The sequence below is a fragment of the Thalassophryne amazonica genome, chromosome 22, assembly GCF_902500255.1.
Source record: "Thalassophryne amazonica chromosome 22, fThaAma1.1, whole genome shotgun sequence".
NCBI classification, from domain to species: Eukaryota; Metazoa; Chordata; class Actinopteri; order Batrachoidiformes; family Batrachoididae; genus Thalassophryne; species Thalassophryne amazonica.
Window position 1 is genome coordinate 7,915,793 of NC_047124.1, and position 25,608 is coordinate 7,941,400.

The 25,608-nt window shown below is 41.0% G+C and overlaps 2 protein-coding genes across 4 annotated transcripts in view; one reads left to right on the forward strand and one right to left on the reverse strand.

Moving 5' to 3' along the window:
- Positions 1-11,504, forward strand: part of LOC117503779 (cystine/glutamate transporter-like) — a 34,068-nt gene extending 22,564 nt beyond the window's left edge. Inside the window, exons 5-11 of the mRNA XM_034163027.1 lie at positions 625-752; positions 831-938; positions 1,030-1,120; positions 8,768-8,894; positions 8,979-9,094; positions 9,189-9,314; positions 9,417-11,504. Coding sequence (XP_034018918.1) covers positions 625-752; positions 831-938; positions 1,030-1,120; positions 8,768-8,894; positions 8,979-9,094; positions 9,189-9,314; positions 9,417-9,520 — 800 coding nt within the window. The 3' untranslated portion in view covers positions 9,521-11,504. The remainder of the gene's footprint in view (positions 1-624; positions 753-830; positions 939-1,029; positions 1,121-8,767; positions 8,895-8,978; positions 9,095-9,188; positions 9,315-9,416) is intronic.
- Positions 11,505-14,788: 3,284 nt separating this feature from the next.
- Positions 14,789-23,180, reverse strand: foxm1 (forkhead box M1). Of its 3 annotated transcripts, XM_034163835.1 has the most exons (10): positions 22,974-23,179; positions 21,290-21,766; positions 21,015-21,163; positions 20,185-20,379; positions 19,957-20,085; positions 18,707-18,763; positions 18,477-18,519; positions 18,158-18,333; positions 15,720-15,836; positions 14,789-15,683 (listed from the first exon to the last, which is right to left on the reverse strand). In XM_034163835.1, the coding sequence occupies exons 2-10, from the start codon at positions 21,735-21,737 to the stop codon at positions 14,964-14,966; spliced, it is 2,034 nt and encodes a 677-aa protein (XP_034019726.1). In that variant the 5' UTR covers positions 21,738-21,766; positions 22,974-23,179; the 3' UTR covers positions 14,789-14,963. The 3 variants fall into 3 exon arrangements, with proteins under 3 accessions (XP_034019726.1, XP_034019725.1, XP_034019728.1); XM_034163834.1 differs by having other exon boundaries at positions 14,789-15,836; positions 21,036-21,163; positions 22,974-23,180; XM_034163837.1 differs by lacking the exon at positions 18,707-18,763 and having other exon boundaries at positions 14,789-15,836; positions 22,974-23,178.
- Between the last annotated feature and the right edge of the window lie 2,428 nt (positions 23,181-25,608).

The following is a 25,608-nucleotide window of genomic DNA, read 5'->3' on the forward strand; positions in this document are numbered from 1 at the left end:
AAGAATGGTATGCAATTAATAAAAAAGTTTGCAGATCAGGAGAGCAATGCTGTTGGATCACTTATGTCGTTACAGCAGCCACTGTTGCTGTAAAAACAGATTCCACCAGCCTTCGTTTTGTCGGAGAATCCTGCATCTCAGATCGCTATGGAAAGTTGGAAGCCTGCCAGCTATAGCGGAAAGTCCTGTATTGATCCACAAATCCTCATCTCCATGAAGCACAAAGCTGGAGATGTAGCAGAACCTCTGTTTTTCACCACCAGCTGGAGTTCATACATTTTACAGAGAGTGCACCTTGGAGAATAACATTTTATTTATTTATTTTGTAATTTAACCAGGTTAGTCCCATTGAGATCAAAATCTCTTTTGCAAGGGAGACCTGGACAATTAGATCGCTTTCAATTAACGTAACCTGCATGTCTTTAAATGTGAGAGGAAACCGGAGCACCTGGAGGAAACCCACGCAAACATGGGGAGAAGATGCAAAATCCACAGAGAGCCAGGAACCATTGCAATTCACAAAAGTAACACACAAAAACATGCAGCGCCAGCTTGGTACTCATCCACTCAGTTTATTTCCAAACACCTTGTGTTGAAAAGAAGCCTGTGTGTGTGTGTATCCTGTCAGAAACATCCCTCTGGCTGTGATCTTATCCATGGTGACTGTGACCGTCTTCTACGTGCTTATTAATGTGGCCTATTACACAGTGATGATGCCTGCTGAGATGCTGCAATCTGATGCTGTGGCTGTGGTCAGTACGACAACAATCTCTCACTCACACACACACACACACACGACAGTGTACTAATCGATGGTCTTGTCTCTGCAGACGTTTGCCAATCGTACACTCCACTGGATCGTTTTTCTTGTCCCTGTACTGGTGGCCTTGTCGTGCCTGGGGACAATGAATGGAGCCCTCTTACCTGGGATCACCCAGGTAAAGCCGTCACACGCGACTCTTTACCTTTTAATGTGTGCACGTAGTTAATCGCAACAGAACCTGATACTTCAGCCTGACTGTGTTGCAGGATGTTTTTTGTGGGATCCAGAGAGGGCCACTGGCCTACGCTCTTCTCAATGATCCACATCCCCAGACCTCTGCCCGCCATACTGTTACTGGTAACCTGACAAACCTACAACAAAACCCAACGAACGCCATATTTAAAGTGACCTCTACATTTTATAATAATCAACTACACATAAAGAAAAAGATTAAGAGCATCTGTAAAATCAAACCTTAAAATCAGATATTTTAAAAATAACAGAAATATTACATTTGAGAACCAGATGAAGCTCAGACTCTTCACTCGGTTTATTAGTATTTTTGAGATCAGTATTCCCATTTTCCCAGACAGTAACTGCTATCTGAAGCAGGCAGCTCAGTCTGTTATCAACCATAGAACAGCACCCTCTAGTGGTAGCAACCAGTAACTGAGCCATCTCTGAAGAATAAAATCTAAATTCTCGATCCTCCCCCAACTCTAATATCTTTTTCCAAATAGAAAACCTTAACCCGCCAAAATTATTCTTCCAAAAGACATCCATAAGTTTGCAAATTCTTCTTTACAAAACATCTCAGGTTTGTTGGTTTCTGAGCATGGACAGCCCGCTTAAAATCACACCACAAATTTTCAATAATATTCAGGTCTGGGGACTGAGATGGCCAATTCAGAAGGTTGTACTTGTTCCTCTGCATGAATACCTTAGTAGATTTTGAGCAGTGTTTAGGGTTGTTGTCTTGTTGAAAGATCCAGCCCCGATGCAACTTCAACTTAGTCACTGATTCTTGAACATTGTTCTCAAGAATCCGCTGATATTGATTGAAATCCATGTGACCCTCAACTTTAACAAGATTCCCAGTACCTGCACTGGCCACACAGCCACACAGCATGATGGAACCACATCCAAATTTTACTGTAGGTAGCAAGTGTTTTTCTTAGAATGCTGTGTTCTTTTTCAGCCATGCAAACCACCCCTTGTTATGTCCAAATAATTAAATTTTAGTTTCATCAGTCCACAGAACCTTATTCCAAAATGAAGCTTGCTTGTCCAAATGTGCTTCAGCATACCTCAAGCTACTGTTTGTGACACATACACAGAAAAGGCTTCCTTTGCATTACAGCATCATTCAGCATCTCCTTGTGCAAAATGCGCTGCATAGTTGAACGATGCACAGAGAAACTATCTTCAGCAAGATCATGTTGTAGGGCTTTGGAGCAGGTCTGTGGGTGGACTGTTCTCACCATTCTTTGCTTCAGTTTATCTGAGATTTTTCTTGGCCTACCACTTCAGGCCTTGACCCTGTGAGTACTGACCAACTGGTACTCAGTGTTGCCACAGTTACTTTGAAAAAGTAATCCAATTACTGATTACTCCTTGAAAAAGTAACTTAGTTACTTTACTGATTACTCAATTGTAAAAGTAACTAAGTTAGATTACTAGTTACTTTTTTAGTTACTTTCCACAGCTGCCGACAACAACTCACTTTATAGTCACCCTTTCTTGACTTCAATGAAAATAAATACTTGTTTTATAAAAAGTAAAATAAAGACCTCTTTCTTGACCTCATGTTTAACTGTTGACAGCACTGTAACAGTAAAACGTGCAATTTCAAACCTACATTGTTTAGTAATGTAACTATTAAATTCTAACTCTCTAAACATTTTACTTGTCGAAATTATTATTATTTTAAGCAATATTAGTAGTTGTAGTAAAAAACGGCTTCAAAACTGGACCTTTAATCTAGGGGTGTTGTGGGGGGGCACATCCCTGCCCCACGCCCCCATTCCATCTGGATTCGCCCCTGCTTTGGCGTTTGAGCACAAAGAATGGATAACATTTATTTATGCAGAAAACAGGACCAGATTTACAGGTAAGAAAGTTTTATTGCGTTTTCACATCATGTGGTCCTCAGAAAGAGAGTTTAGGTGCATTTGAGTGGAAAATAGTGTTAGTTGTTGACGCGTCGCGGAGGATCAGCTGTTTTTAACGAGACGATACGGAGCGGCTCAGCTCAGCTCTAAATAAAGGAGGGGAAAAAAGTATAAAAATGTCTTTGTAAAGCTCAGTGCAGGTGTGCTGATCACCGTGCTTTAAGAGGTGAGGACGAGTCGAGCAGCTGCAAAAAACCGTGGATGAAAAGCTCACAGCTCGCTTAAAGTGTGCAGTTCAGTCGAACCCTGACCTCCTGCCCACAGACCAAGTTTAATGCTGCTGTCGACCCACAATGAAAAATAATAGTAACGCACAGTGACATGGAGAAGTAACTTTAATCTGATTACTGATTTGGAAAGATTAACGCGTTAGATTACTCGTTACTAAAAGAAAGTGGTCAGATTAGAGTAACGCGTTAGTAAGTAACGCGTTACCGGCATCACTGCTGGTACTGTCATACTATCACTAGTGAAGTGAAACAGTTACCACAAATTAGTCAATTAGGATTGATGGGGATAAACATCCATCAAAACACTTCCATCATTTCGAGTACTTGTTTTCTGCAGGACCAAAAAAATGCATTTTGATGTCATGGTTTAGAAATGTGAGGTTGAGGCTGCAGGGTGACAAACGTGTCCAACAATCTGATCCCCCCCATCCTCAGTTGGGTTCCTTTGCAGATTGTGCAGCTGCCTCAACAACACTGTGACCCTTTTTACCCCTCAAGCTTCAAGGTAATAAGTCAATATGTCCACACTTGCCAGAGAACAAAGTACAATGCTGGACAGCAACAAGCCTCGAAACCTCTGTAAATAATTGCTGAGACTTTTAAGGGTGTTGGCTGTGTTCCAGGCTCAGGTTGGTTGGGCAACTCAGGAGCCAGTGAGGGCAGAAATAATGTGTTGGAGAATTTAGGGAAGAAAAGCTTTAGACTTGTGAACCTGCACAGAGACATGGCCGGGGAAAAGATGAAGAAGCAGGAGGACGAGAAGGCAGAGTTGCACCTTCGGAGACAAATCGGGTTGCTGTCTGCTGTCTGTTTAATCGTCGGTACAGTGATGGGCAGCAGGATTTTCATCGCACCCAAAGGAGTCCTGATGAACAGTGGCAACAGCGTGGGGCTCTCCCTGCTGGTGTGGACACTAAGTGGCGTCCTCTCCTTGTTTGGTAAGAAACCTCGATCTTTGCAGTCTTCGTAAGCCCAACATCTTTATTGAGACATTTATATCTTGAATGAAGATATGCCCATTCTCCATGTAGATCAGGAGTTCTTGTTAGGGCATTGGGTGTGAACGTTGTGCCAAATCAAGATACTGGTTCTTAATGAATCTACTTTTGCCACCATGAGTGAAAGAAAGCAACTGAAGGACAGCCAGAAAAAAAAAAAATCATGCAAAGTACAATAGCGAGTACTCACTGTAGAATTAGTAATGAATCACAAAGGAGACAATGACTGAGCTGAGGAAAAAAGATAAATATCACCATAACCAAACACAGTTTAAAAACATTTGCCTAACAACTGTTTTCTGTCACATAAAAACGAAGACGCAACTTCAATTCACTGACATGAGCATTAAAATTGAGGCCATTATTAAGGGCAAAACCAGGACAGTGGTGGGTGGAAGGTCAGACAGCTTCATTTGAATATTTGAAAACATAAGTTTTGCATGAACAATGTTTAAAACCACTTTCAGGTTATTTAACTAACTTGGAGTCATGTAAAAAGCATCTTTTTTGAGTTTTTGCTGAATAAATTAGTGTCATCCACATAAAAAAGGCGACTGTGTAGGGTACCCCAGAACAAAGTCTGTTTATAAAGTAAGTACATTCGGCTTCTCCTTTTATGCTCGGGGGTCACCACAGCAGATCTGATATGGATCTGCATGTTGATTTTGGCACATTTTATGCCGGATGACCATCCTGATGCAAATCCATGTTATATAGAGAATGGGCACAGGTGGTCTTGAACCAGAAACCTTCTGTTTTGGAAGCAAATGCACTAAGACTACTTCGCCACCATGGTGTCCACAAAGGCTGTTTATATAAATGACAAAAAGTAATGGGCCTAATTTTGAGCCCCAAGGAACACCCTTTATAACACAACACTGATTTCAGACATTCCAGTTGGCCACACTGCATTCTGCCCACCAAGGAATCAAACTATTTGACTGTACTAGAAGAGATAACTCCTGTAATTACATGAGCCACAGTATCAAAAGCTTTGGACAATTCAAGACATAAAGCAGCACAATGATGGACCTTATCAACAGAATCTATGACATCACTCACGTTTATGGCAGCTGCAGTTGTGCTGTGTGGTTATCTGTAACCAGATTGATGCACACAAACAAACAAATACAAGTCAAGGTGAGCAACTCCCACGGCCATGCACTGCACTTCACAGTTCACTCACTCATCTTCAACCACTTATCTGGGATCAGGTCGCAGGGGCAAGAGCTCCAGCAGGGGACCCCAAATGTCTCTTTCCCAGACCACAATAACAAACTCTCTGGGTGATACCAAAGCGTTCCCAGACCAGTGTGGAGACATAATCTCTCCTCCTAGTCCTGGGTGTTCCCCAGGGTCTCCTACCTGGAACACCTCACTACGGAAGCACTTGGGGGGGGAGTAGGAACGAAGACTGACCAGTAGATCGAGAGCTTCAACTTTTGGCTGACCTCCCTTTTCCTCACAACAGTAAGGTAAAGCAAATTTAACATCGCCCCTGCTGCGCCAATTCTCTGGCCAATCTCACGGTCCACTGTCCACTCACGAGTGAACAAGACCTCGAGGTACTTGAACTCCTTCACTTGACGAAAGACCTCATTACCTATCGGGAGTAGGCAATCCATCGGTTTCCTGCTGAGCACCATGGCCTCAGATTTAAAGGTGCTGATCCTCATCCCAGCTGCTTCACACTCGGCTGTGAACCGATCCAGTGGGTGCTGGAGGTCACAGACTGATGAAGCCAACAGGACCACATCATCTGCAAAAAGCAGAGATGAGACCCTGAGCCCACCAAACTAAAAACCCTCCTCCCCCGACTACGCCTCAATATCCTGTCCTTGAATATCACAAACAGGATTGGTGACAAGGTACAGCCCTGGAAGAGGCCAATCCCCACCAGAAATGAGTCTGACTTACTGCCGAGAACCCCAACACAGCTCTCACTTTGCGAGTACAGAGATTAGATGGCCCTGAGAAGGGACCCTCTCATTCCATGCTCCCGTAACACCCCCCGCAGTATCTCTCGAGATACCCGATCATATGCCTTCTCTATGTCCACAAAATGCATGTAGACTGGATAGGCATATTTCCAGGCACCCTCCAGGATCCTTGCGAGAGTGAAAAGGTGCTTGGTTGTTCCATGGCCAGGACGGAACCCACATTGTTCCTCTTCAATCTGAGGTTCGACTATCGGCCGAACCCTCCTTTCCAGGATCCTGGAGTAGACTTTATTAGAGAGGCTAAGTAGTGTGATGCCCCTGTAATTGGCACGCACTCTCTTGTCCCCTTTTTTTAAATACGGGGACCACTGTTGTGTCAGCTGTTTTGTTCGATAATGCCAAAGGAAGCCGATGATTTTGCACTTGAAAACACAGAACTTAAACAATACACTGGTCTCCACTGCTCATCAAACCCTACTTCTGTGCTGGTATGCTCATGGCCACAGCCTTACATAGTGGCACTCAGTGCCCCTGCAGGTAACCTCGGTTACTACACCCATGGAACACACAAGATACCACAACAACCACCCCAGTTCACCACTCCTTAGGCACTGTCTCAGACCTCAATGCAATGTTGAAAAGACATCTCATCCAAGACAGTCCTTCCACACCCAGAGCCTTCAGTATTTCTGGGCGGTTCTCATCAACCCCCGGGGCTTTGCCAATGCTGAGTTGTTTGACTACCTCAGTGACTTCCACCAGAGAAACTGATGCTGGTCCCCCATCAGCTTCCAGCTCTTCCCCCACTATCGAGGGTGCTCCAGTTTGATGCAGAAGTTCCTCAAAGTGTTTCTTCCAGTGCCGGATTACCGCCTCAGTTGAGGTCAATAGAGTCCCATCCTTACTGTAGACAGCTTGGATGGTTCCCTGTTTTCCTAAGGTGCTTCACGGTCTGCTTGAGGAAGAAACCTCAAGCAGACCAGACTCAAAAGGGTGAACAACTGCTTCGGCCATTTTACTGAAAAGGTTTACAATACAGAACATAACACAACAACTGATGAGAGTCCATGCAAGGCAGGCGTAAAGTCCACTGTCGGTGGGGGGGAATCGAGCTACTCAGTGGCTCTGTTCCTGCGGCAGAGTCTGTTCTGCGTCTGTTACAGAAATCATCTAATCCAGTACATGCATCCAGTGCATCTCGGACAGAGAGAAAGAATTCAAAAACAAAAAAACAGAATCAGTTAACCAGAAAAAAACTATAAAATATAAAATATAATTTGGCAGCATTAAGGAACAGGAAAGCAGAACTACTACTAAGGTGATCGCCGGCCACAAGCCTTAAGCTTCACTAACAGACCCAGACTTTAGATAACGTTGATGCCAAGATCTGCTCTGTTTACAAATTAAATTAATTTAAAAGGGTAGGAAGCACAGTAACATACTGTGCCAGTATGCTATCCGTACAAAAGGGAGAATAAATGCGTCTGGACTTGAAAGTCTCTACAGAATCTGACTGTTTTATTAATGCAGGGAGACCATTTCACAAAACAGGTGCACAATAAGAGAAAGCTCTACGACCCACAGACTTTTTATTCACCGTAGGGACATAAAGTAGCACTACTTTATGCGCCCTGAGAGCACAGAGCCTGGGCTGGTACATAGGGTTTAATTAGGTCAGCTAAGTAGGGAGATGCTAGTCCGTGAACATTTTTATAGGTTAACAGTAGAACCTTAAAATCTGATTTGATCTCACAGAGACAGGAAGCCAGTGAAGAGACACTAAAATAGCGTAATGTGGTCAGACTTTCTGCTTTCAAGAGTCTGGCAGCAGCGTTTTGAACCAATTGGAAACCCCTAATACTGAACCGTGGTAAACCAGAAAACAGAAAATTCCATTTGTCCAAACTAGAAGAAAAATGCATGGATCAGGGTCTCAGCATCAGCCATAGACAGGATGGGACAAATCTTCGCTATATTTCACAGGCATTAGAAAGCAGTCCTCGAAATATCCCTAAAGTGTAGGTCAAAGGACAACGTAGGATCAAAAATCACCCCAAGGTTCCTCACTTTGTCAGCGTGATGTATGCACACGGGCCTAGGCTAAGCATTAGCTGGTCAAATTGATGCCGATGTCTCACTGGACCAAGAACCATTGTTTCAGTCTTGTCTGAGTTCAAAAGTAGAAAATTGCTAGACATCCAGCTTTTCACTGATGCAAGGCAATCTTCTAAGGATTTTATCTGTATGAGATTACCAGCAGTTATCGGAATGTATCAGCAGAACTGTTCTAAATCCGTCACGATTTACAATGAACGACAACTTCACAGCAGACGCAACCCTTGCGTGCCCCTCTCTGGTCTCTGGTGTCCCCCTGTGGGGGCTCAGACTCCAACTTGGGAACCAGACGTAGGGCATGTGTGATAATATAATGCAATCTGACTTTATTTTTAATGTATTAACAGCTGAAAATAATTAAAGTTGTACTTAGGTACAAGTGGGGTGGGGTTCCAAGGACAAACAATATTCGGAACAGCTGATCTTCATGAACAACAGGTGTGTTTTTTAATGGAATGAATCACAGTACCCTCCTGCCACCCTTGGAGGTGGGTTAATAACCAATCGTCACTTGAGATTCCGTATGTAAATTATTTCTCCACTCTGGCAGGAAGTCTGTGCTACGCTGAACTTGGCACCACTTTTACAAAGTCAGGAGCCCACTACACCTATCTGCTGGAGACACTAGGGCCACTGCCTGCCTTCTTACGCCTCTGGGTTGAGTTTCTGTTGATCAGGTTTGTTAGATCTTTGACATTACAGGCAGAAAATTGATGCCATCATAAGATGCAGGATGGAGCAAAGATCTTTCCTGTCTACAGGCCGGCTGCATCCTCCTATGTGGCCCTGGCATTCGGGCGTTACGTAGTAGAGCCGTTCTTTGCACCTTCCGCTGCTCCCACAGTGCTCGTCAAACTCGTCAGTATCCTCGGACTGAGTGAGCATCTCTTCCTCTGTTGTCCACGGTGCCAACGTCTAAGACCGGGGATGGGTTTGATCGCCTGTCTAATCTGCTGTTTGTATCCCTGCAGTGCTCGTGATGGCAGTGAACTGCTGGAGTGTGTCCATGGCGTCTCGCACTCAGGTCACCTTGACTTTGATTAAAACGTTTGCCCTGATCCTCATCATTGTCCCCGGTGTCATTGCTCTGTCCAAAGGTGGAAAGACCTGATGCATCATCAATTGATGTGTTGCTGTTGATGATGTCTTGTGAAAGTGCATTTATTCACAATTTTCAGAAAACTCGTGTTTCTTTGCAGGACAGACAGAGAATTTACAAAATGGTTTTGATGTCGACGTAGCGTCATTGAACAAGTTACCACTGGCGTTCTATAACGGTTTATACACCTACAGTGGTTGGTGAGCAAACATACAGTGCATCATGAGGGCCACTTTAAAAACAATTTAGTGGATATCTGGCTGAAAGATTAAGTAAACTAACCACCAGGGGCAGAACGATCTCTCATGCATCACGATAATCGTATCCTGGCACCAGAATCAAATCGTGTTTTTTTCTTGATGAGTATAGTGATACTAAGAAATGTGACTGACTGCGTGGAAGAAATAATGAGCTCTCTTGCAAAATAATCATAAATGGTCCATAAAATACACAATTACAAAATAAATAACATCAATGATTACAATTTATATTTCAAAATCATGAGTTTCTTAAAACATTCACTCCAGATTACTTCTTTTTTCTTCATGATATGTGGATTAGGTTTGGGGAAAAAAGTATTTGTCAAAAAATGTGGATATGTGTTTAAAATAAATAAAAAAAGATCCACATCCAGAAGTAAATAACCAGAATTGCAATGGTTCTTTCTCTTTGTACGACTGTCACTCACTGTTTACGCCACCAAATGTTTATGGCAAATGGTTAAAAAAATGTTTTAAGAAACAGATCAAGAACGGTGACTTTAACAATGGATAGGAACTCAGTTGCACGGACATCACAGTATGTGCTGTTACTTAACTTTTCCTCCTAGGCAAAAGTATATATTTTTTTTTTACACATTTTACAAACTTCATGTTTTGACAATAGCAAGGCTCCCATTTTGACTTAAATGGGAATTGGTCGGTAATTCATGCAGATACAGTTTGTCCACAGTAGGTTCTGTGATGAATGACATACAAAACTTAATCATCGGTCTTATCAGACGGTTTCACCGTGCAGCAAAGTACAGCAGAGTTGGGAAGGAGAGGATTTTAATATAAAAACACCCGAATACCAAAAATATGGAAGATGGACAAATAATATTGGGTGTCATTTGACGGTTTGGACAAAAATATTCATCAGCTGGACACTGATGAAGAAATGAACAGTGGATTTATGTTGGAAACTCTCAGCGTTTGGTGTGTACCACAAGAACTGTTAAATTCCAAAAATAAGCAAGATGGACAAATAAATGTGAGGTGAACCATTATTGGATGTTATTTGATACAGATGAACACTGATTACTGGTTTACAGTGTTGGAAACACTACAATAAAAATGTAAGTCCATTTGTTTTTTTAATCAAGTCTATAAAGTCACAAAGTTAAATTTAGCCTCTCTCATTTTCGTTACATACGGCCTCAACTATCTGTACAGGCAGCTAAAGTTTTTATGCATGCAATGATTTGATCACATATTAAATACTGCCTGACTACATGGTCCAATGCAAATGCAACAGCGCTCAAGCCACTAGAGACCCTTTATAAACAAACTATCAAAGTATTGGATAGGAAGCCTCAGCGCTACCACCACTGTTATTTTACAAAAATATAAACTTTTAAATTGGCAAAATATGATTAAATATGTAAATGTATGTCTCTTGTTTAAAGTTATAAATGGTCTGTCCTCTCCCCCTCTGGAACAGTTTGTGAATGTAAGGTCTGCTGCTGTTTGTAACACCAGGGGAGCCACTAGAGGAGACTGTGTGGTCCCACTGAGAAGTGTTTTTGGTCAGGCTTCTTTCTCTGTGAGGGCAGCACAAGAGTGGAACACAGTACCTATGGTCATTAGAGAAATGACGACCCTTAACACATTTAAGGTTAATCTGAGGAAGTGGTTCGTTGACCATCAAACATGTCAGCACCAAATCTCCTGAATATTCTTAGAAAATATATTTAACCTGCATGTTTAATTCTTTTTTTTTAAATATATATAATGTTTACTAAATTGTATAATAATGTGAAGTGTTTTATGTATGTATTTTAACTAACACTTATTTTTAGGGTGATTGCTACCACCTGCCCAGGGACTGCAGATGAAAAACAGCCACTAAGGCTAATTCTGGTGCATTTACAGAAATGTTCATTAATGTACATTGTCCCTGTCAAATAAACTAATAAATAAATAAATAATTTGGGATTTGCATGCATTATCCCAGTGTACTTTTGTTATTGGACTTTAGTTTGTTTTGTGGGTTGATTCCTCTAACATAATTCATTTATCTGTGTGGATTGTTTTTTTTTGGATGGAATATATAAAAGCACATAACATAGGTACTAATATACCATTTAAAATCACAATATGTACTGCTTTAAATCATAGAATCCAAAAATCAACAAAAAATAAAACATAAAACCAATAGCCAAAACAAAAAGTCCTCATAGTTCTTGAAACAAACGATCGAGAGTTAATATGTGGTTAACAACAAATGTGTGATTTTTCAGGATAAATAAGTTGCAGGACCTCCCATACTAGCAGAAACAATATGTATGTACGCGCGCACACACACACACACACTCAACAAAAATATAAACGCAACACTTTTGGTTTTGCTCCCATTTTGTATGAGATGAACTCAAAGATCTAAAACTTTTTCCACATACACAATATCACCATTTCCCTCAAATATTGTTCACAAACCAGTCTAAATCTGTGATAGTGAGCACTTCTCCTTTGCTGAGATAATCCATCCCACCTCACAGGTGTGCCATATCAAGATGCTGATTAGACACCATGATTAGTGCACAGGTGTGCCTTAGACTGCCCACAATAAAAGGCCACTCTGAAAGGTACAGTTTTGTTTTATTGGGGGAGGGGATACCAGTCAGTATCTGGTGTGACCACCATTTGCCTCATGCAGTGCAACACATCTCCTTCGCATAGAGTTGATCAGGTTGTCAATTGTGGCCTGTGGAATGTTGGTCCACTCCTCTTCAATGGCTGTGTGAAGTTGCTGGATATTGCCAGGAACTGGTACATGCTGTCGTGGGTTGAAAATATAATTTTTTGACCAGTTTTGGGATCAACCTTTACTGACATAGCAAGTTTACTAGGAATTTCATGGACCCATATTTGTGATATTCTCAGTGAGTAAAATAGCAATAGTTAGCTATAGTATACATTTACTATTTTCCCAAAAATAGTCACTTAAGAATACAGCAAAACGTCCCTCTGTGGATTCACGGTGCCCTGAAGTTAGTACGTGCATACGGAGAAATCTACGGCGCTTAAGACTCATGAAGTAAAACAAAATTTTAAAAAACATACACAAACTACTACTGCTCTTAATGCTAGTTTTTGCAAAACTTTGCCATTTTTTTATTGCCAACAATCTACTACATACACCTCAATTCCTAAAGACTGACTGATCAAACCTTTTCCATTTTAGCACTTAGCATCCAGCTACTGATATATTTCGGTTCATATATTAGAAAAGTACAACATATATTAAAATGTGCAAATCAAATTACATTTTCCCTTAAATAAAATGATACTTTCTAGTGACTTGTTCACAAATGCACAACTGTGGCAGAGAACGTGTGTAAAACTTTACACTTTGGTTTTGGAGCCACGAGAGGAAATGGGTCCAAAATTAGACAGAAAGATCCACGAGGCTTCAGTGTATCAAATAAGAAGCTTGCTAACTAATACTGAAACAGCCCCGTATTTCCTGAATTTACTTGCAGCAGCTGTTGAAAATGAAATAGACAGAAATGTCTGTTTGTCTTGGTCGCTCCAGGCCGTAACTCTTGCTTGTGTTAATCCACTTTAAGCAGTTTATGCTTGGCAGAAGTGCAGAAAAATCTAAACTAATGTGGATCCTTTGCTGCAGATCATCTCATGTTACATCTGCAAAGACTTCTCTTCCGAGTGTTGTTGTTAAAACCACGAAAGTCAACCATCAGGGGACATGAAAGTGAATATACTGCATACTGACCGAGGTGATGAACGAAGACAACCGATCATTACGACCACAGTTCACGTGCAGTGGTTTTGTGTTGTACCAGAATGTCAAACCGTAGCAAATTTTTAAGAAACCACACAAGCGACTGGTGTTTTAAGCTAAATATACAGTTAGCATACACTGGGAAGCGACGCTGCAAAAGACTAAGTTATGGAAACAATCACCAAACAGAGCTAGAATGGTATTAAACTATTAAAATCAACTTAATGAAACATGAAAGGGTCTCACAATGGTAAGCCACCATTGTGAGCAAGTCATCTGGTGTTTCCTCCTTCTCTTTAATTTACGAGTTTAGGGAAACAAACTATAGGGTAAGTTGTCTTGAATACGCATTTCCTATTGGAAACTATCAGACTATTTAAAATACCAGTCAGGTGACTTTAATAGCGTTCAACAACGAATGAAACCCAGCAGCAAGCTTTAATCTTCTTGGCATACACTTTAAGAAGTGTAAGCCAATGATGTTATTTATCATTTTAATTCCTTCTTAAAGCGCCAATGTGATTTAGCTTAAACGTAATACAGTAGTTATAACCATTTCTTCATTCCTGTATAATTAATTACCTGGAACAATGAACTGATGTATTTTAAGTTTAGAATGAGCCTTTCTGTCTACATAGGAGCGGATCGCCTAGATGACACTAAATCTTATACACTGTGATTTTAAGAAATGTATATACTGCTACTTAACGTATTTTGCAGAGTATAAGTCACAGTTTTGTTTTTTTCCCTAGTTTGGGGGGGGGGGGGTGTCCTGCAAATTTATACTCTGGTTTATATATTGAAAAAAAAAAATCTCATGTTGGTTAGTAATAATAATTATAGCAACTATTTATACAGGACTTTCCCAGGAAGCAAAGCACTAAACAAAATCCATCCATTTTTTATACTGGCTCATAATTAAACAAAATAAACTCCAATAATAAAAGAAAAAAAAAAGTGCATAACACACAAAAATCCCAAATTAAAGAAATGCTAATAAAGAAAAAGGTGCAACTTATATGTTTTTTTTCCTTTTCTACAGGTGCAACTTCTATTCTGGTGCAATTTATACTCCAGAAAATATGATAAATTGCTGTTGTTTTAATAGGCATCACTAAAAAGTCAAATCAAATTCAGTGTTACAGGATATGCTGAGAATATTCTTTGGCGTTTTAGTGACAGCCCAGTTTAATGTAGCTTTAATTATTTTAGCTGTGAATGTGTGCATGACATCACTCCTATGCTGCAGCGGTTCCAAACACGGTTTGTGCACAATCTCTACATTCTGGTGAAATGCCACCTACTGTTTTTTGATGGCAGATAAATCAGTTCTGATCTATTGTTTTTGGTTTTTTGCTGCTATGGATGTACGCATGGATGTTTCAAATGAGGTGCACGAAGTATCAATCCATCTTAAATTTGAAGACAGGAGATTGTAACTAAGCTGTAAATATCAGCTTCATGTTTTAGACGTTACAGTCCCACAATATCAATTTGTTTTTGGTGTCAAGTATGTTTGTTGCCGTCTTAACATTTTCCTGCGCTTGCAACTGATTTTCGGTTCATGTGAAGGTTTTTCTTGTGCATAGTGTTTTGAAGAACAAATGTTCCTGTCATGTAAATGCGCATTAACCTCTTAGCTATGTTATAGTGGAGGAATGTACTCTGACCAGCTGATGTTAGCTAAGCCTATGTCGTCATCATTTGCAGAGAAGCTAATGTCCACCAAGACCTTGCTGAGGCTGTCGTTCATGGTGTCCAGGATGAAGCCCTCGGTGAGTGAGCGGTTCGTAGACATGCTGCCGCCGGCCTTGTCCAGCTGTCTGGAGCAGCTGCTTTGGAGGCAGTCTGCACTCGGAGAGTCCGTTGTTGCAGCCGCCATGGAGTAACCGCTTGTGACCACCTCTCTGGGCGAGTTAAAGAAGGGGAAATCTTTAAACGGCGTGCTGCTCAAGCTGAAAGTGGTGTAGTCGTGGCACTGAGGAGTGACGATAGGTCCAGTTGGTGTACGAATGGGGCTGAAGTCCAGGACGCTTTGGCTCCCTTTGCCCACGGGCGTCACTCTGCAAAGCTGAGGAAACACACGCACGGGAGACTTGCAGGGAGTGGACGAGGCCAGATGACTGTTACTTTTTGTTGGGGTCTTGTAGGAATTCTGTCGGACGGGACTGTGCTGGGTCTCATCCAGCTCAGCGTCACGCATGTCCTGGAATGTGGAAACACTGGTCGCGAGACCGGAGTCAGTGAATGTATGAGTGGTGTATAAGAGGACAGGCTCCTCGTGCAAATGGTGAGCTAAAGACTGCTTACGTCGGGAGCTGCTACCTTCTTTTAAGGGGCCTCTAGGACGCCTGGATTTTATACATATCGGGTCCTCCTGCTCACATTTTACTGGAGCGCACATCGGCTCCTCTTTTGAACTTACTGGAACAAGTACCAGTTCCTCCTTCACCTCCACCTTAAACTCTTCAAGCTGACAGGGAGGCACAGACGCAGGCGACTCGTCCTTCTGCGGCACCTGATAAACACAAAAACAACACGACAAGATTATTTTACTAAAATCTAATGTTGGATGAGAAAACATGAATCACTCAGCAGTGATTTTGTTTTAAACTGAAGCGCTTTCTCGTCTTTAAAGTGGACTTTCAGCCCACGAGGGATAAATGGTTTTGGAATAAAGTCTCAGCCATTTCTTGTTTTCATTTAAAGCAGAAAAAGCCCTTTCACACCTCAATCATGAGCAAATATCACCACCTGCTGGTTCTTCAGCAGGTTTGAAAGGGGTTCTGTCACCAGTAACCTTCTGTAAAAAGTATTTTATACTTTATAAAACTGTTAGCTGATCTGTAGTTTTGAAGAAAGGCATAAGCTACCTTATCTAGATTTCTTCTAATGAACAGATCCCACATCTGTACAGATTAGTCATTCCCAAACTAAAGAATACCCACCTGCAGCCCACACTGTGAAGAAAACTGTGGATTTCCACCATAAAACACATTTTTTTTTGTTCTCTCCCACATTTACACATTTCACATAAAAAGTCCTGCAAAGTTTCTCCCAAATGGCAATCAAACTGAAAACAGCCACGCTGTTCCATTTGATCAAGAAGTCCACAATAAACAAAGCAGAGGAACTACTTTCGAAAATTCATGATACTCCTACACATTTTATTAAACTTTCGATACTTTATTATTTATTTTTGTCTTTGGTGTTATGAAAACATCACTGTACCTTCATCATTTAAGTGCAACATACAGTAGTGTTCAGAATAATAGTAGTGCTATGTGACTAAAAAGATTAATCCAGGTTTTGAGTATATTTCTTATTGTTACATGGGAAACAAGGTACCAGTAGATTCAGTAGATTCTCACAAATACAACAAGACCAAGCATTCATGATATGCACACTCTTAAGGCTATGAAATTGGGCTATTAGTAAAAAAAAAAGTAGAAAAGGGGGTGTTCATAATAATAGTAGCATCTACTGTTGACGCTACAAACTCAAAACTATTATGTTCAAACTGCTTTTTTAGTAATCCTGTGAATCATTACACTAGTATTTAGTTGTATAACCACAGTTTTTCATGATTTCTTCACAACTGCAAGGCATTAATTTTGTTGGTCTGGAACCAAGATTTTGCTTGTTTACTAGTGTGCTTGGGGTCATTGTCTTGTTGAAACACCCATTTCAAGGGCATGTCCTCTCCATCATAAGGCAACATGACCTCTTCAAGTATTTTGACATATCCAAACTGATCCATGATACCTGGTATGCGATATATAGGCCCAACACCATAGTAGGAGAAACATGCCCATATCATGATGCTTGCACCACCATGCTTCACTGTGAACTGTGGCTTGAATTCAGAGTTTGGGGGTCATCTCACAAACTGTCTGCAGCCCTTGGACCCAAAAAGAACAATTTTACTCTCATCAGTCCACAAAATATTCCTCCATTTCTCTTTGGGCCAGTTGATGTGTTCTTTGGCAAATTGTAACCTCTTCTGCACATGTCTTTTATTTAACAGAGGGACTTTGCGGGGGATTCTTGCAAATAAATTAGCTTCACACAGGCGTCTTCTAACTGTCACAGCACTTACAGGTAACTCCAGACTGTCTCTGATCATCCTGGAGCTGATCAATGGGTGAGACTTTGCCATTCTGGTTATTCTTCTATCCATTTTGATGGTTGTTTTCCGTTTTCTTCCACGCGTTTGTTTTTTTTTTTTTTGTCCATTTTAAAGCATTGGAGATCATTGTAGATGAACAGCCTATAATTTCTGCACCTGTGTATAAGTTTTCCCCTCTCCAGTCAACTTTTTAATCAAACTACTCTGTTCTTCTGAACAATGTCTTGAACGTCCCATTTTCCTCAGGCTTTCAAAGAGAAAAGCATGTTCAACAGGTGCTGGCTTCATCCTTACATAGGGGACACCTGATTCACACCTGTTTGTTCCACAAAATTGACGAACTCACTGACTGAATGCCACACTACTATTATTGTGAACACCCCCTTTTCTACTTTTTTTTTTTTTTTTACTAATAGCCCAATTTCATAGCCTTAAGAGTGTGCATATCATGAATGCTTGGTCTTGTTGGATTTGTGAGAATCTACTGAATCTACTGGTACCTTGTTTCCCATGTAACAATAAGAAATATACTCAAAACCTGGATTAATCTTTTTAGTCACATAGCACTACTATTATTCTGAACACTACTGTACACCGGAGTGCCTAAATGACCTCAGTTACCATTTCCTGTTTAGGTTCTCAAATACAGACACTTTAAAAATAAATAAAATAAAAACTGGAAACAACAGCAAAGGCTGCACATTTCTTACTTTTGGAGCGATTCTGACTTTCTTGACCCGCCGGGAAGTGTTGCATTTCTTCTTGGCGTCAGGAGGAAGAACCTGTGTGTAAGGTGGCGGCTGGTAGACAGAAGACTGGAGAACGGGGAGTTGGACAGGAACTAAGTAGGAATTTGTCCGTGGCAGAAGAGGTTTCATCTTTCTCCCTAAATGCAGAGAAGATGAAGAAAGAGGAATAAAAAGGTCAGTAAAAGGCAACTCAGAAGCTAACATTGACACCAACTGCAGGTTAAAATAAAGGAAGAACAAATTTTTCCCTTATGTCTGCAAACATCTGCAGCAAACTCACCTGAAGTGATTTTATTTGTGCGAGGAACTGCCCCTTTCTGCTGCTGAGGAAAAGAAGACTGATTACTTTGTAATACACTGAAACTGACCCAACATCTTGATGGTTTCATTTAAAACTACACTGTGATGGAGAACAGACTCAAAATTCAAAAAGTATTTGGTCTCTGCAAACACGTTCCTACTTTCTCTGGTTAATCTTTCAGTGAGACTGGAGGAATAAATTTATCTTACTTGCTGAGACAATAAAAGCACTGGAACTGGAACAGACAACGGGTCACTACCACTGGGCTGTAAAGAAAAAGAGAAAGAGGAAAACACTAGACTGGGGGGAAATATCCCACATAATAAGATGTATAAAACATGGATGCAGAGATGAATAATGATCTGAATGAAAACACTCCATCAGCATGCCTTATTTTGCTTCTGATATTTAGTAAGTAAGTAAGTACGTAAGCTTTATTTATATAGCACTTTTCACAGACCAAGGTCACAAAGTGCTTCACACGATATAGACAATAAAAACAACACATACAAATATAGAACAATAAAATAAATTGACACTAAAATGCCAGTTTAAAAAAATGTGTCTTTAGTTGCTGTCTAAAAACATCCACAGAATCCAGTGAGCGAAGAGAACAGGGAAGCTCATTCCAGAGGCGAGGTGCCACATCTTTAAAAGATCTGTCCCCTCGAGTTTTAAAACAAGTTCGGGGAACCATCAGCAGGTTTTGCATTATATCATGTTAGCGCTGCGGGTTTGAGATTGTGTAGACAATTTGATTGCTTTGTCTCTGACAGTCCATGTTTGTAGATGGCAGGTCCCTGGATTAGATGCTGTAACGGTTCTTAAAAACACGAAATTCATATAACTACGTAGATAACTGTCTGCACCTTTGCATGACATGATGCCTCCTAGTGGCAATTGCGTGAATTAATGTACATAATGAAGGTATTCCAGTTTCTGGGCAATAACATATATTATTTTGTAAAGGGTAAAGTTACTGTATGTGTTGTCTATAATATAAATGTGTTGCATCCAATGCTTTCAGGTAGCAGACAATTTAAGGAGCTAATTGGCAATAAACTGTAGATCATCTAATAAATCACACAGGAAGACTGAGATAAACTAACATTATGCAGTTACATGTAGCATGAACCACTGTGGGTTGATTGATGCACATTCTACAACCTTGAAGCACCGCCAGCATGAGCTAATCTGCATACATTAATTCCTGCAATCATGTCACGCAAAAATAGAGTCCATCATGTACATAAATGTATAAATTCAATGTTTTTATTAAATTATTCAACGAGTGGTTACGCACTTGGTTTCAGTGCAGAAGATTCCCAGTTCAAACCCCACCCCTGACACATTTGGCAGTTTTTTTTTTTTAAAGACCCACAAAATAGCATTCATACTGTCAAACACACACACACACAAAGATTTCCAGCGCAAGTCTTTTGAGCTCAGTTGTTCGTACCTCACACACTTGTCCAATAGTGAGGAATCGATTGGCCTCAGGCTTGATGGTCCAGTAGGAAAGTTTACCATTTGAAGACACCTCACGGATAAACATGTCATGCACAGAGAGGTTATGGCGGATGGAATTCTGGAATTGGAAATGAACAAACGCTCTGTCATCTTACGCCGAAAGCTTGAGGTTGACGGCAGAGGAGATTAGAACAATCTTTAAACAGTCACTCCGTACCTTCCATCCAGGTTTGGCCACCTCTTTGAAGTAGGGGAAGTGGTCCTGAATCCAGGTATAAATCTGTTTCAGCGTCATCCTCTTGGACTTTGTGCTGTTGATGGCAAACTGAATCATGGCCATGTATGAGTATGGTGGCCTATCCGACTTCAGGTGCTTAACAGGACTTTCTGCATCCATTTGTGTTGTATTGACCTGTAAACGAAAAAGAGTCCATATCTTTAAGATGCAAATTAAGAATCAGTTTTTCAGGTGAAATATAACAGTGTCATCAGTAATGACAACCTTGACACTGATCATTCATGTTCACCCAAGGTCAAAAACTATATTAACAATTTAATGGTGGTATAGGACTTCACGTTTGTGTTGTTTAGCAACGGCATCTTTCAGCAATTTCTTGAATAAGCCATTTTAAATATCACCTTTAAACAAGCACTTTGACCAAAATGTGACCTTGAATTTCAACAAATTTTTGTCCAAATCAAATCACTTTGTCCTTGGATGAGCCTCAATCATCATTCTTCCAAGTGTGACCCACACTGGATCTCAACTGATTTATACCATTCTCACACATACTCCTGAAAATTCCTGTGCACATGCGTTACTTCAAATTAGAGTTTACAAACTGGTAACTTCACAGGAGTGAAGAGAATTTCTAATCTGGCTACAGCTCCATAAATACGAGATCTTGATCAGTTTTAATCATTGCAAATTACCTGATGAAACAAACAACTTTTAATTTTTTCCATTTGCCTGACATCATGTAGCCTGCTTCATTAAAAACATTGACAGTAACAATCGCAACAAGGTGACAGGAACGAGCAGCAAACCTGAACAGCCTGTGAACATACATTCTGGTTCTCCTTGCCTGTCGCCTTCTTAGCAGGATCATGTATGGTGCCACATTTGCTCATTTCACCCAGATGGTGAATATTGGTGAGGTTTCTCTCCAGTGGGCCACAAACAAGTTCCTCATTAACTGAAATGCGGGGGACAAAACAAAAATCAATTGATATCCAACAAATAAAAGGCTGTCACAGGAACTGAGCTACTTCATTGCAAATAAAGAGTATGTCCACTAAATCAAAAAATGTGATTTCCATACATGGTTTAATCTGAGTGACAGGTTGAGGATCCACATGGATGTCCATAGATTCTTCTTTCACCAGCTGTTCATTTGCGGTCTTTGAAGAAACACCTTCAAATGTTGGTTGACAAAACGTCCCATTGTCCTGGTTATCAGCTGAACTCAGAAGGATAAATTTCTTTGGTCCCTGGTCACCACAGTCTTTGCCTTTGGCGGTGAGTGCTCCGATAACACCTTGAAGGTCTACCGTTTTGGGGATGACAACCACCTGCATGTCAGACATGGATGGATGATCCATGATCCGAATCCCTTCAGGGAATATCTCACTGACAGGTGATTTCGGATGTCCTGTGGGAGCTGATCCGTTAGGATCTGATTGTGATTCAGCTGGTGGCAGATCATTCTGAAAAGGCAACTTTCTTCTTTTGAGAATCAAGGGTCTCCTTGGACTCCGTCTCATGGTCATCAAATCACCCGAAAGACCTCAATGGTGTTCTGTAGTGGAATAATCACACCTACATCAAAACCGATCAAAGACATTTTTATTGCACTAGTGCTAAGTTACAAAATGGCTTAGCTACTTCTGTCAACAAAGTGGCTATCTGTATGTAGCTGTATTAATAATACCAAGTTATATTTGTATGTAGCGTTACAGTGAGGTTATAGATAAAGTTTAGGTGCACAGTGTTAGATGCTGTAGCATAAGTGACGAGGTGTCGGACGTTTGAACCACTGACCTGGATTTGAATCCCAGTTACGTTAAGGATCTCTGACTTCAACTACTAAATGACTGTGTTAAAGATAGATGATTACAATTACTTTGCAACCACAAAGTGTTTAAGATTGTCACTTCAAAAGGTTATTTTGGCAACACATACAGATAGAAAGCAAAATAAAAGGAGCATACCATCATAACCGTGTGACCTAGATTGACCGATAAAAGCACTATACAAATAGCATTTTGTACTATTAATATGGTTACATACAGAACAAGTCACTACTGCCTTTTATCAGTGTTAAGGAATAAGGATGCTTTCCTACATCTGTGAACCTGATCGTAGTCAGGACCATTTTATGCATTAGGATCATTTTGATACTTGTTTTTTTTTTTGTATAATTATGCACTCATTATTTTGCATAGATTTGCTTGGAGAAGAGTCAAATCTCATCAATCTTTTGTATGCCTTTTTGCTGAGTTACAGTTTTATTATTGTGTTAATTTTTGCATTTTACGTATAGGTTACTTTTATTACCAAATAGCCTTTTTTTTTCCCACAGGAGAAAAATACCCACCACCTTCTGATTTCAACAACTTCCTGGAAAGTACTATTTATTTATAAGGTACAAAATAACAATGACAATCTGAATCGTGCTCTATACCGAATTAAAGAATATCTAATTAATGGGAAAAATATCGAATTACTCCATCATGCAAGTGCCTTTTAAAGATAAGTAATGAAACATTACAATTGTAGATTTATTCAACGGAGTTCGGCGTAATGTCTTTATCGCGCTACAAACAACCATCAGGTTTAGTTTTTGGGTTTATCTGTTGTTTGTGTAAACACTCTAATGAATTAAGTATCTTTTGGTTGTGTGTTTTTAAACCAGAACCAAACAAAACTGGCGGTGCTAAATAAAAACACAGAAGCTAAAGCTAAGCTAACTAGCGGTGAGTGACGAACACAAACTAAAGCCGAACCTTCACATTACTGTAACGCTTCAGGCAATTCCACTTGGCTGGACTCTCGTTCGCAGCTGAAACAATTGATTCATAGCCGGTATCGAATCAAATACTCCCCATTTACCGATAATATCAGGTCGACTCGCAAGCGTTTTTGAATTTTGGCGCTGTAAGTGCAACCCGTTGTTCTGACTTTTTATGCGGCGCTGCCAAATTCAGTCACCTTAATCACGTGACACCGAATCCACCAACGGTGGCTGGAAAGAAGGGGACGGTTGCCCAATCGGAAGCGGTAGTAGCTTCTTCTTCTTCTTCTTCTTCTTATGAATTTCCGGCAGGCTGCGCGCCAGTCAGCGCATTGCTGCCTTTCACTGGCAGACCATGACTACTGCACTCTACTCACAGACTATGCTGCAAGCCAGAGCTAAACACAAAATCCATCAGGGCTTTGTAGACCTCTTGCTGACGTGCAGACGGATCAAGCAGCACTTTAATAGAAACAGACCCAAACCCAAGATCAAAAAGATGTGAGAAAAGAACTCTCCTCTGCTCAGAAAATCTTTTACACTCCATCAGAACATGAGGGATAGTCTCTTTCTTTGTGCAGGTTTCACACAATCCATTGTGGTGTTTACCAATTAGACATAGGTCAGCCGCCAGTCCACAGTGTCCCAACCTCAGTCTTGTTAACAGTACTTGCTCCCTTCTGTTATTCCCCCAGGTTGGGCAGTCACCAAAAACAGACTTCTGCACACTATAAAAATGTCTACCCTTATTTCCATTGTCCCAATCCTTCTGCCATTGAGCCCACACTACTTTTTTAATCATGGCTTTATGTTCAGAGCTGCTATGAGCCACCTCAAGCTCTACAGTGTCATGTCTTAAAGCATTCTTTGCAACCTGATCCACAATTTCATTACCCCTAACCCCCACATGTGCCGGGACCCACATGAAGCACACAGCTGACCCTCCCTTCTCCACTCTGAGCAAAGCAGTCAGCACCTCAACCACCAGATCAGGCCTACACCGGGAAGAGGCCGACTCCAAGGACTGCAACACAGCAGATGAGTCAGAGCAGATGACAACCATCTCCGGTCTCACTTCTTCCACCCATTCAAGAGCCCACACCATAGCCAAAATTTCAGCTGTAAATACTCCTACTCCATCAGGAAGTCGTCTGCCAAGACTCAGAGACAGAGCAGGAATAAAAATCCCAAATCCCCCTCTCCGGCTAGTGGGGTCAACGGACCCATCAGTAAACAATTGCAGATACCCATCCCAATTGTTCTGCATAGCCTCCCTCACCACAGTTACAGGACATATTCCCCCCTCCCCTTTAAGGTGATCTTTCACAGTCCAGTCCACTTCCAATTGAGGGAGTAGCCAAGTAGGAACCGCTGGTCAGACAACTACCGGAGCTGTATCCCTCTGACTGAGCTCTGGCAACTCACCCTTCACTTCTAAGATGAAGGTTTTCCCCCTCCCTCTTCCTGACTCCCATGAGTCCTGAAGGAGTCTCCTCCCAGGGTGGTCACCCCTCTGACCCAGGACTTTGCCTACAAACTGGAGTGCTAGCTTAAGCCGTCTCTTTTGAAGGGGCATCTCTCCCACTTCAACTAGGAGGGCTGGCACAGAGGTTGTTCTGAATGCACCACAGCACACTCGAAGTGCTTTTGCTTGGATCACATCTAATTTTGCCAACGTTGTTTTAGCTGCATTTCCATACACAAGACAACCATAATCCAAAAATGAGTGAATCGTAGCTCTATAAATCATCAGTAGTGTAGCTTTATCAGCTCCCCAGTTGCTGCCAGAAAGGCACCGCAATACATTTATTACTCTACTGCATTTATCTACCACCTTCTCAATGTGAGTTTTGAAAGTCCCCCTCTCATCAAAATGGACCCCTAAATACTTAAAAGATTTAACCCTTTCCAAATTTAAACCATATAATTGCAAACTTGCATTGCCCAAATTTCTCTTCCTCCCAAACACTACAAACTTTGACTTTTCCACAGATATTTTAAAACCCCACCTACTTGCCCACTCCACAACATTATTCAAGGCATTTTGTAACTTTGCAAATACAAAACCCACATTTCTCCCCCTCTTCCACACAACCCCGTCATCAGCAAAAAGTGACAACCCATAACCTGGATCCAAATTGCTAAAAATATCATTTATCATTACATTAAACAGTACTGGACTAACTACACTGCCCTGAGGAGTTCCATTATCAATATCCCGTACTTCAGAAAAAGTTCTACCAACCCTAACCTGAATTCTCCGATCCTGTAAAAATGCCCTAATCCAATTTAGCATGCGACCACGAATACCTGCATCATAGAGCTTAACTAATAGCCCCTCCTTCCACAACATATCATAGGCCTTTTCAATATCGAGGAACACAGCAACAAGAACTTCTTTACTCGCACTAGCTTTCTTTATATCAGAATCCAAGGTCAACACTGACTCCATGGTGCTCCTCCCTATTCTAAAACCATTCTGGTAGGGAACAAACCATTCATTTTTTTCAAGCTTATAAACCAGCCGGTCAGTCACCATTCTTTCCATAATTTTACATAAAACTGAGGTAAGTGCAATAGGCCTGTAAGAACCCGGGTTCGTCCCTTCCTTCCCTGGTTTCAAAATT